Source organism: Oncorhynchus mykiss, chromosome 1 (assembly GCF_013265735.2).
Source record: "Oncorhynchus mykiss isolate Arlee chromosome 1, USDA_OmykA_1.1, whole genome shotgun sequence".
In the NCBI taxonomy this organism is placed as follows: Eukaryota; Metazoa; Chordata; class Actinopteri; order Salmoniformes; family Salmonidae; genus Oncorhynchus; species Oncorhynchus mykiss.
Window position 1 is genome coordinate 44,182,867 of NC_048565.1, and position 12,507 is coordinate 44,195,373.

Genomic DNA, 12,507 nt, shown 5'->3' on the forward strand with positions numbered 1-12,507 from the left:
AGAGTGGGGCAGCCATTGTCTCTACCTCCTACTGAAAAAGAGACAGTACCGGTTGATATATTATCGATTCTATATTTTTAAAACAACCTGAGGATTGATTATAAAAAATGTTTGCATGTTTCTGTGGACATTACGGATACTATTTGGAATTTTCGTCTGCGTTGTCGTGACCGCTCGAGCCTGTGGATTTCTGAACATAACGCGCCAAACAAACGGAGGTATTTTGGATATAAAAATAATCTTTATGGAACAAAATGAACATTTATTGTGTAACTGGGAGTCTCGTGAGTGAAAACATCCGAAGATCATCAAAGGTAAGCGATTAATTTGATTGCTTTTCTGATTTTCGTGACCAAGCTACATTGATGCTAGGTGTTCATAAAATTGTCTAGTGATCGATAAACTTACACAAATGCTTGGATTGCTTTCACAGGTGGATTAAAAAAAAGCTAAGCTGTGTTTTGCTATGTTGCACTTGTGATTTCATAAATATATATATATATATATATATATATATATATATATATATATATTTTTTTTTTATTTTTTTTTATGTGCCGCTCTGCAATTCAGCGGTTGTTGATGAAAATTATCCCGCTAACGGGATGGGTTGCGTCAAGAAGTTAAGAATGTAATGATCATACTGTTTAATTCTATTCTTTTACGTTTAGTGTGTTTTTTTTGTGTGTGAATTGTTAGATGCTACTGCACTGTTGGAGCTAGGAACACAAGCTTTTCTTTACACCTGAAATAACATCTATTAAATATGTCTGTGACCGATTTTGACAAGTGCACCTTGTGCTGGGGACAATAAAAGGCCACTCCTAAAATGTGCAGTTTTGTCACAGAACACAATGCCACAGATGTCTCAAGTTTTGAGGAAGTGTGCAATTGGCATGCTGACTGCAGGAATGTCCACCAGAGCTGTTGTGAGAATTTAATGTTCATTGCTCTACCATAAGCTGCCTCCAATGTCGATTTTAAGAAATTTGGCAGTACGTCCAACCGGCTTCACAACCGCAGGCCACTTGAGCAGGACCTCTACATTGGGCTTCTTCACCTGTGGGATCGTCTGAGACCAGCCACCCGGACAGCTGATGAAACTGTGGGTTTGCACAACAGAATCATTTCTGCATAAACTGTCTCAAGAAAGCTCATCTGCATGCTCGTTGTCCTCATCCTGGTCTTGACCTGACTGCTGTTTGGCGTTGTAACCAACATCAGTGGATAAATGGCTCACCTTCTATTGGCACTGGCACACTGGAGAAGTTTGCTCTTCACGGATGAATCCCAGTTTCAACTGTAACGATCAGATTACGTTGTGTGGGTGGGTTTGCTGATGTCAATGTTGTGAATAGAGTGCCCCGTGGTGGTATGGTAAGGGCAGGTATAAGCTACAGACAAGGAACACAATTGTTTTAATCAATGGTCATTTGCACAGAGATACTGTGACAAGATCCTGAGGCCCATTGTCGTGCCATTCATCTAACACCATTAAATAATGTTTCAGCATGATAATGAATGGCACTGTCACAAGGATCTGTACACAATTCCTGGAAGCTGAAAATGTCCTTTCTTCCATGGCCTGCACACTCACCAGACATGTCACCCATTGAGCCTGTTTGGGATGCTCTGGATCAACGTGTACGACAGTGTTCCAGTTCCCGCCAAGGTCCAGCAACTTCGCAAAGAGGATTGGTACAACATTCCACAGGCCACAATCAACAGCCTGATCAACTTTATGCGACAGATGTGTTGTGCTGCATGAGGAAAAGGGTGGTCACACCAGATACTGACTGGTTTTCTGATCCACGCCCCTACCTTTTTATATATATATTTTTTTAGTTATCTGTGACCAACATGCATATCGGTGTTCCCAGTCATGTGAAATCCATAGATTAGGGCCTAATGAATATTATTTCAATTGACTGATTTCCTTATATGAATTTGAAGTCAGTAAAATCTTTTAAATTGTTGTGTTTTGTATTTTTGTTCAATGTAGTTGCAGTATGGGATTCACAGATAAATATTTGCCAGCTAGGTATCTTAACTATTAAGTTAACTGTCTAAAATGTGCTAAATGCTCTGGATCAATAGGTTTACTGTCTGTTTTGTGCACGCAGCAAACCAAGAGTAGCATCTGAGTTACTTGTATAACTTTATGCGCTGGGATGTCTACCCTGAAAATAATTGTTCCAATGCGCTTATTAGCATTTAGTTATTCTCTTTGATTTTACATGTGCTCTTTAGCATTGCTAACTGCCGGATTACAATAGCGCCCCCTATGTTCAGTCCCGGTACTACCGAATATCCTGGTATGGCATAAGGTCGGTTTGACAATCTGCCCAAGCCTTGTGTTTTCCCGCCAATTGCATTATGGAATGAACATTCACGCGTTGCGGCCTGCCATATGCACGTTGCGGTGCAGCTATAATGTAATTTTTTTTGCAACATTTTAAGCCAGAGTCACAACATTTTCTGAGTCAAGATCACTTTCAGTCAAAAAGCAACCCGAGATCTACCGCTCAGATGTTTTTTTTTTTTTTACGTGCCTGACAATGTAACAGTAACCTAATTAAAAACAGTTATGTAGGGATAATATTTGTGCAGAAGGCTTAATACGTTATCACAGCATATTGGCTATATGCTGCCAATATTGTTCTTCAGACCATATTATATTTCAAATCTCGAGTTTTGGTAACAAAGTGAATCACTCGGTGTAGCAGTTGAGGCACAGCTGAGCATAAATTAAAATTTGCTTTTTTATTTTACTGGACTGATGGTGCTTTCAAGACAATTGGGAAGCCGGGGGGGGGGGGGGGGGGGGGGGGGGGGGGAGAAACTAGGTCAAATCATGATGTCAGTGATCTTTAGGTCAGAAGGTCGGTGCTTTGACCATTCAAAAAACCATTTTCCCAGGCATTAGTCTCAGCGGAGGGATGTAGAGCTCAACAGATCAAAAACATAAACTCACTCGTAAAAACAGCAGCTCTTAGACTGTCATTGAACACCGCAATCTCTGGTCATGGTTTTTAAAGTTATGATCTCAAGTAGACTATCAAACTTTGCTGTGGCTAGGTCATGGAATCTGTAGTCACTGGGATATGAGCTATCCGATTTGGCCAGCGATCTCCTGGTCCTCCGGGTAGGCAGGGTTTGTCTTTTCAGACAAATGAAATAGTTCACAATGGGAACATTTGCCTACCTGGTGCACATGGCTTCTGAATCCAGTACACCTACCACCAACAGCGCAACATACATTCTAATGGAGGCTTTTCTACAGAAATGTTTGGTGATCGACTAGGAATGCCTTTAAGGTAGATTGTGATCGACCGGTTGGTGACCACTGTTTTTAAGGTTCTGATCTGTTGCATCAGCCTCGATGCTTTTTAAAGTTATTTTGATGTACTGGTTGTATACATTTGGGATCTGTCCCAGAGTTTGTTTGGAATAAGCTATTTTATTTTCCACACAGAACGACAAGCTGACCAGTAGAATAGGTAAACTTTTCTATGGGAGACATTAGATTGAAATAGGCTAGTGATTTTGCTGTTGGCTGAGCAAGAACATTTGGTCAATTATTCTAAAATCATGATGCGCATCGGAATTCGGTAAGTGGCATGTTCTGTTAAGATGAATTACGCCGTGTGTGGACGCCATATAGTTACGCACCCAATGCTTAGGCCTATATGTCAAATTTTGAAATGCTTCCTGTCAAATGTCCAGCTCCACCCTGACACTCGCACACTCTTATTACTCCTCACTCTCATTTCCACTCTCCTGCTCTGACAGTGAGCCAGGCCAGCTACACTACCCTACCCTCAGTTTAGCAAGCTACAGCAGAGCCACTGACAGGCCTGAGGGGGTTGAGTGCTTTAGAGGATGTAACACACCTTTGACTTAGCATTGACTCACCCTCCAATCATCCTTCAAGCATTTGACTCACTTGAGGAGTGTTTACCAGCCTGTTGTCTAGTGCCTCGTGATAAGTCTGTCAACCCTCTGAGATTTGGACAAAGATGGAGATGGGCATATCTTTGTCTTAGACCATGGATATCTGTACCATGCACAGATCATCGGGACATTTGCGCTCGCGCGCTTCGGGGAGCGAGGCGTGTCCTCACTTTGTATTTGCGGGGATCTGTGTGAGCTCCTTGCATGAGCGCTGCAGTGAGTGTCCCTCACGGCCCTTAAAGCTGTGTGTGTGTGTGCTTATTTTTTAACATTTTTTACGGTGAGTCCACAGAGGGATCTCCGCCATGCTGGGCACACACCACATTAATTCCAATCCTTTGCCATCTGAGCTGCCGAGTGGCACTTCAAAGGTGGAGTCGGGTGGTGTTAATCCAGGGCTGCTCCACTGGACTGGGCCCCGGCTCTCCCAGCCGGCCCCAGGTTTGAAGTGTGATCAAAGTGCAGCCTGCCCCTGATTGATGGGCCCTCTCTGGCCCAGGGGCTGGCTGTCAGGGGACCAGGAAGTGCCAGGAAGCGTGACACGGGATCTCAATGTCCTCCTGTCGACAGGAAGGGGGAGATCAGAATCAAGAGTCCTCCATGATAACCCTTACATACTGAAATGGGGGAAGAGCCTACAAACTTACTGTAAGGGTCATCATGGAGGATTGTTGGTTCTGGTCTCCCCCTTGTCGACGAGGACACTGAGATAATGTCACTCTCCCTGGCACTTCCTGGTCTCCTGAGACATGGGCACAGACTTTTGTTCACAAGCCTGTACACACACACTTTTACACTCTCTCTTTCCCAAGGCTACACACAAGTTTTTGTTATTGCACATGTACACATACTGTACCTGTGCTATCATAACACTGTGAGCGTATCTGTTGAAAGAGCCCCATGTTCTATGACGGAAATGGCACTGAGGCTAGAAAAGTGCCTTTTTGATTGGGTGGTTGATGCACATGTGCGCATCGCAACTGCACACATGTACACACAGCCACACTATCAGTTAGGGCTTTTACAGTGACCGTATTACCGCCACACCGGCGTTCACGAGTCATGACTGCAGTCAAATTCCAGATGACCGTTTAGTCACGATAACTAGGTCTCCAAGCTCTGATGCTGCTGATGGTCATTAGTAGCCGACCAAACTTGCTAACTGTCTGGTACTCCGCACTCTATTGTCCCTCTAATCACTCTGACATAAATGCAAATGTTTTAAAAAATCAAATCACTTCATGAGTTCATGTTGCACAACATTTCTATAGGCTATGCATTTGTGTGAGAACTGTTTTGATGGGATCCTCTTTTTAAGAGGCCATCACCTTTCTATAGGCTAGGCCTGCTATATTTATTTCTCACACAAGAATAGGTTAACTTTTGCACTATGGAGGATGTAGATTGACAGGCTAGTGCTTTTGCTGTTTGTTAGGCCTTCTCATCTAGTTGGCTGACAAAGTAGGCTAAATGTGGACAGTTCTAATATCTTCAATACGCGCCTTGAAAGTTGATAAGGAAATGCGCAATTTCATCCCCGACATGTTGATCTTCACTTGTAGCCTACTATTTAGTTGAGATGCCTGTGAGAAGGACTTGATCACGTGACGGGCAATGGCTAATAAGAATCTAGATATCTGAGAGCCATGTGAGTGAGAGGTGATTCTGCACATAGCAGCCGGGAGAAGTTAATTATAATTGTTATATTCAGCCCCTTTAGCCTCAAAAGTCATGGAATTTTTTAGGCGGTGTTACGCCACACAAGGGAATGCCGCTGGGAAATTCAAGGCCTGGTGAGAAAATTATCAAGTGCTTGTCAAATTGTGAATGAGAGACTGATGAAGTGTGTACAGCCTGCACAACAAACAAATCAGAGCTCATGCCTTTTCCTGCAACTTTTTTCTGATCATCTTTAGTCACCACAACATGCAGCCTTAGAATGTATTAAAGATCTAAACCTATCCCGTTTGGAGAAGATATCCTTTCTATTTTATTCAGCTATGTCCAACGGTGTTCTTCATAATAAAAATGCCATTAAATACTAAGCAAATCTTGTCTGCTAAATTAACCAGTGTAGCCCACAGCCGTAAGGCATACCCATATCGGGGCCTAACATAAGGACAACTGTGTGCTTTTTCTGTTCTTCTGAAATAAACTACATCTCCTTCATATCATGTTTCTTTAGACCTGTCAAAAATAACTAAAGGATTTATTGTGATGGTGTAGGCTATATTAAATGGAAAAGCTACATTTTTAAAACATCTAAATCCAAAGGTCTGCGTCAGTGGCTTGTAGGTTATGCGTGGATGCCAGGAGATGCTAAACGTGTTTATGTTAATTGACAGTCAATTACCCTGAGACGAGCAAATATTTGCTTAACAATCACCAGCTGACAAAATTGAATGACCCCCACAGCCCTACTCCCAGGAGCTAACCATGTTATTGTAGATTCTGTCCCACTAGTTCCAGGCACTCCCAGGGTTGTGAGCTTCCCCCTCCCAGGCTCTTCATATTAAATTTATTTTCTAGATCCTTTAGAATCTTTCTAATTTGCCACTGTAAGCAGATTGATCAATAGCTTTTTTGCCATTAAAATGTGCTCAAGAAGCTTAATGAACTCTGTTTTGAATAATAGGACTTGGCGATAATCAGCCCAGGCAGCCCCTCTTGCATGCTTCTGTTGCAGCACCAACCAGTCCTGAGTAGCTGTAGTTTTTACCCCAAAGCAGATACATCATCTTATCCTGTTTTTCAACCCCTCCCTCCCTCCATTTTTCATCCTGCTGACTGTTGACTCCTGTCTTCTGTGCCTCTCCACAGCCGGGAGGTGTGGAGACTGACCCCCAGTGACCCGGCACTCACCGTTTCTCTAGAGGGGCAGCAATCTGCAGGCTGCACAATGAAATGGGCCTCCTTGCCCTTGAGTTTATTCTGGACTGTCAACATGCTTTTTGGGGAGGTGGAGGGGTGATTGTGTTTTGCAGAGAATTTGGAAGTGAGTTCTTTAGCTAGAGACCGAGGGGCAGTCAGCTGCAGGCAGATTCCTTTTTAAAGAGGAAGGGCCAATGCTGAAGGGTCGCTTTGCATCTTGGGAAACGGGGGAAGGGGGGTTAAGTGAAATGGACAGTTGGTTGATGGAGCACTTTTCATTAGCATTTTTTGCCCTCTCAGCCTCCCTTGTCTCTCCCCCGCCTCTGCTCTGTAGCCGAGGGCCTTTGGGTATCCCGGGGAGAGAGAGAAGCATGCTGGGTAATGGTGTGTGGTGCTGTAGCCTGGTTGGTCAGCGGCGGAGGGGAGGGCGTGGGTCTGTGCGGTGGCATTAGTCTCCTGCTGCTGTCTCTCCTTGGCTCTTTGAGGGCCTTTAGAGTTTGCTCTCCCGGTTACTGCCGCTTCATAAGCCCTAAACGGCGGCCACACAATGCCAGGCAGGAGAAGGGTCAGGGTTGAACTTGAACCTCGGCTCCAACCGCTGGCAGAAAGGACTCCTCTGAGAACATGTCAACTAATCCCCCTCCCGCAGCAACTCAAACAGGTCCCCTAAGCACAGCCTACCTCGTACACACGTTATGTATGGTTGTTTGTCATGATCAAGAGTGTTAGACGCGTTAGAATACTGCCTAATATTCTGGTCCCCTATGGCTCTCACAATATAAGTTACTAGTTCCAATATCCACACTTCAAACAAGTTTTGCTTCGAGAGCTCCTGTTTCTTTGAAAATGTCAAACTGTGTCTTGGAAGCCCTAAATTCCCGTCACCACCTATGGTTTTACTCCAGGGCATCCGTATCACTCTGGAATCGTAATGCTTTTTTTTAACCTCACCGACCTGTGACTAACACCAACCATTAAATGTTATATGCCGACTTTAAAACTGAGATTTGTGTGTGCCTTTTTAAAAGGTGGATCACCATATAACTCAAAGGTTGACCTCTTGGCTGTGTCTCTCTCTCTGTGTGGTAGGAGCTGGAAGAGGCGCTACAGAAGCAGGACACAGACTTTCTGGCTGATCTCCTCGCCTCACTGCTGCAAGGATGCTACCAGCGCACAGACATCACGTAAGTAGTGCCCCCCGGGTTTCCCTCAATCTTTATTTATACGGGAGTTCAATATTAATACTTTTTCTTTCTAGAGAGGGCCTCAGAACTAGGCCTAACTTCTTAGCTCGCCAGCACACAGCAGCACATCTTGTTACCTACCTTCTAACAGACCAGTCTTGGTGACAACATCCAGGGGCCATATGGGCCTGAAACACGGGAAGTTTGAGTCACAAACCCTGTTTAGTAGTGAGCACATCAGTGTGCACAGCTTGTGTTGAAATCAGCCTTTGCAACTGAGTGAGGCTTCTCACAAAGGAAACTGGGGTTAGGCGGATTTTTCCCTGGGGGGGGGGGCAGTTCCTTGATGACTAAATGTGAGCGAGAGGGAGTGGGAAGAGCAAAGGAAAGTGAAATAAATGTTCCAGCCCTGAAGGGGCCCCCACCCACCACCGCTACCTCCTCTCCTGCTCTTGATCCATCAGCACCACTGGGGTAGGCACCTATCAGCCTGTGACTTGGGAGGGATGTGGGAGGTTAAGGCTGATAGTTTCCACACCCAGGCATGCAGTAACAGGACAACCTGCCTTATTGGACAGGACAGCCGCTGGCATCCCGGGGGTGGATGCTCGGCTCTGGCCTTTCAAAGAGCTGCCCTTTTCATCCGCACGCGTTAAACGCTCCGGCGGAGCTGGGGAGGGGCGTGGGGGTGTTGGCAGAGGAGGAGAAAGGGAGAGATGGGATAGTGGGGGGCCTGCAGCTGTGTGAAAGTGCAAACTGCTCTTTCAAGATAAGCCATTTTTTTTTCTCTAGTTTTTCTCCTCCTTTCTTTTCTGTTGTTGCATCGGCACTCACCCCTGCCCTGAGCCCTTGTTTCTGTTCGTCTGAGCAGGAACTGAAGGGTTCCAGATTAATCAGACAGATCTGACCCGGAACCAACATTTATTTACCAGCATCCAAAAGAACAATGAAACAAACCCACTCAAGTGCAAAGAAATTGCTGTCTTTTCCCCCTCCTTTTCTCTTCAGAACCACTACGGTATGGCAGCTTGAATTATTTCTTGACTGTCTCTTTCACAATAGACATCCTGTTGAAATTGAGAGGTTATATGCACTTCATTACAAAGCACACTGTAAGGACAAGCATTTGCAAGTGAATGAATAGCGGTGCGCCATATTGTCGGATCCCAAGGACTCTTTAAAGGGCTATGTAGTAGCTTGACAAAAATAACAGCAATCGCCCTATCTCCCAATCAGCTTTTCTTTTGTTGTGTTGATTGGTATCAATACGAAGCACATGTTCCTTTTGACCTTTTGACACAGTAGGCGTTTGAGAATGAATGACTTCTAGTTGAAGAGATGAATGCGTATGTGACATGAATGGGTTAAACAATTAACCTAGGCCTAAATTCTCACATTTTGTATGGGAACCCTTGACTAGTCCACACCAACCAAATTCACTGCAGTAGATCTCTCTGATGTTCTATTACCCACCCCTCCTCACTACTGTATTGTCATACTAGCATATGGGACTAATCACTGTCCCGCCCCTCTTAGTCCCCAGGCGTTCAGCAGTTATCTGGACGACATCATCAACTACCGCTGGGAGCTGGAGGAGGGGAAGCCCAACCCCCTGCGCCAGGGGCCCTTTGAGGAGCTGACCCCGCGCACACAGGTGGAGCTGCTGCACAGGCTGTGTGACTACCGCCTGGACGCCGCAGACGTCTTTGACCTGCTCAAGGTGCTACACACACACCTTGTACCGCAAGCCTGCACCTGTTTTAAACTCCCTTTATTATGACTGTTTCAGAGTTAGCACGGGTAAACGGTCAACTGGGGAAACATGTTTTGGTACCTGTAGTTTTGGTGATTTGTTTTATTGGGATGCGGTTGATGGTGACTGACTTAATTGTTTTTTTTTTGTTTTTTTTGTTTTTTAAGTGCTGTCTAACCTGACATAGTTAATTAAGTGGAACTGTAATATGCATCATTAATCCATGCAATGTTTGATCCCAGGGCCTGGATGCGGACAGCCTGCGCGTGGAGCCGCTGGGGCAAGATGGGAGCGGTGCCCTCTACTGGTACTTCTATGGTACCCGCATGTACAAAGAGGAGCCGGTCAAGAGGAAGGCGGAGCAGCTCGAGTAAGTGGGTTGCACCATCGGGCATCGGCTGTGGACGTTGGATGGTTTTGCTTGCCTGTAATTCACAGAGGTCATAGAATGTGAACACTATGCTGGTATATAACCAGTCAGTTTTGTATCGATTCTCTGATACTCAATGTATGGTTGTCTGCATTATATTATGTGTTACTGTGTATATATGCTCTATGGTTTCTGTAAGGCTATGAGGTATGTAATATGTAAACAGTAGCACTTCCTACTGCTAATTCTGTTTTCTAACGAAGGACAAATTGAGCACCAACATAGTAATTACTATGTACCTACTAGCCTGTTAGAGGTTAATCATATGGGTCACTCCAGTAATAGCTACCCTGGTAAAAGGCCTGTGTAATTTAAAGTGTGGCCGGTTATTTGTTTTTCACTCTGTTGTCCCTGTAGTGAAGCCCCTGAGATAAAACCAACAGAGAAGAGGAAAAGGGGAAGACCACCAAAGAAGAAAGTGGAGGAGATCCAGCTAAGGTGAGACCAGCAGCAAACTTTGTCCTTAGTGGTCTCGTGTTCTCTCCACTCTCAAATGTCTCCAGAGACGTTCACCACCTTTATTCCCCAGACCTTATTCATGCAATGCTTCGGAGTGGATGGTAAATACTGAATGGGCTGGCATGTTGTTTTTTCAGTGAGGTGGAGAGCGAAGTGAAGAAGGAGAATGGACTGGAAGGTCTACACTCAGGCACAGGTGAGAAAAAAGGCAGAGCTATCAGAAACATCTATCTAGATCGACTCCAACTTCTGATATCGATGCTGACGATTGAGACTTGTGTTTAATTTTTTATTTTTTTTTATTTTAAAAAAGTTTATTGGTCTTGTACATAGATTTCTATATGTTATCACAGGTGCAGCGAAATGCTTATTTTTCTAGCTTCAACAGTGCAGTCATATCTAGTAATACAATGACCATACACATCCCCTCCCCCTCAGAATGAGCAATATCAGAATGAGCAATGTCAGAGTCCGGAGTATATTGGCCATGATGTTGTCTGTCCGTCCGTCCAGACCGGGAGCGCGGTGCCTGGTCCTTGGTGTGTGACACGGAGGAGCAGTGGGCCAGTCTGGCCGAGAGCATCAGAGACAAAACGTCCCCCCAGGACCGCCACCTCTACCGCATCATCAGCCAGAACTTCCTCCCTGAGATCAGCAGCATGATCGAGCACAAGGTCAGTCAGCTCTCTTCTTAGTCTCCTCCCACCCCCTCCCCTTCTCAACCCATCAATCTTCATTCAGACACTGACTCAGTCAGCTGATGTGCTCTGTAAGGGCATAGTGTCTCAAATGGCTGCCTCCAGGAGGAATTGGGAAATGGAGGCTGTATGGTGCGGCTGCAGGTGTGTGGAGGGCAGACTGGTCTCTGCTTGCCCAGAACACTAGCTTCTGAGCCCCGGGCCCAAAGCTGGACTGTCCAGTCTCTCTCTCATCTGTGGCCCTGTGTGCAGTTTCTGCTGGAGTGACGGTCGAGGCTGGGAGTGCTCATTTGTCACATGGTTTTTCTTCTGCGGAATGAGTCGCCTCGGAGATTGTTGACACTGTTTTAACTGTTCAAACTCTGCCCTTTTTAATACATTGCATACTCATTTATCTTTTGAGTATACATAGCTAGACAGTAGAGCAGGACCAATATAGATATTTTTTTGTTTGTGCTGATACCAAGGAAGCCGATGGATGATATTTTAGGTCAATATTTTAGGTATTTTAGATATCATTAACTTCTTGACGCTACCCATCCCATTAGCGGGATCATTTTCGTCAGCAACCGCTGAATAGCATAGCCCCAGAGTCAAATAATATTACAAAAAAATATTCATTTTCATGAAATCACAAGTGCAATATTGCAAAACACAGCTTAGCCTTTTGTTAGTCCACTTGTCGTCTCAGATTCTTAAACTATGCTTGACAGCGAAAGCAATCCAAGCCTTTAAGTTTATCGATAGCATAACAAAACATTATGTACACTAAGCATTAAGTAGCTAGGTCACAAATCAGAAAAGCAATCAAATTAATCGTTTACCTTTGATCTTCGGATGTTTTCACTCACGAGACTCCCAGTTACACAATAAATGTTCCTTTTGTTCCATAAAGATTATTTTTATACCCAAAATACCTCTGTTGGTTTGTCGCGTTATGTTCAGAAATCCATAGGAAAGAGCGGTCACGACAACGCAGACGTATATGTGTCCACAAACATGGCAAACGTTTTTTATAATCGATCCTCAGGTTGTTTTTAAAATATATTTTCGATAATATATCAACCGGGTGTGTAGGTTTTTCAATAACACCGGGAGAAGCAATGGCCGCTTTACTCTGTAGCGCAAAACTCACTCTGAGAGCCCCCACCTATTCAC

The 12,507-nt window shown here is 44.6% G+C and overlaps 1 protein-coding gene across 1 annotated transcript in view; it reads left to right on the forward strand.

Moving 5' to 3' along the window:
* LOC110523417 (cat eye syndrome critical region protein 2 homolog) overlaps positions 1 to 12,507 on the forward strand; it is a 59,982-nt gene that overhangs the window by 26,961 nt on the left and 20,514 nt on the right. The window contains exons 2-7 of the mRNA XM_021602095.2: positions 7,915 to 8,009; positions 9,546 to 9,729; positions 10,005 to 10,132; positions 10,550 to 10,630; positions 10,789 to 10,847; positions 11,165 to 11,325. Coding sequence (XP_021457770.2) covers positions 7,915 to 8,009; positions 9,546 to 9,729; positions 10,005 to 10,132; positions 10,550 to 10,630; positions 10,789 to 10,847; positions 11,165 to 11,325 — 708 coding nt within the window. The remainder of the gene's footprint in view (positions 1 to 7,914; positions 8,010 to 9,545; positions 9,730 to 10,004; positions 10,133 to 10,549; positions 10,631 to 10,788; positions 10,848 to 11,164; positions 11,326 to 12,507) is intronic.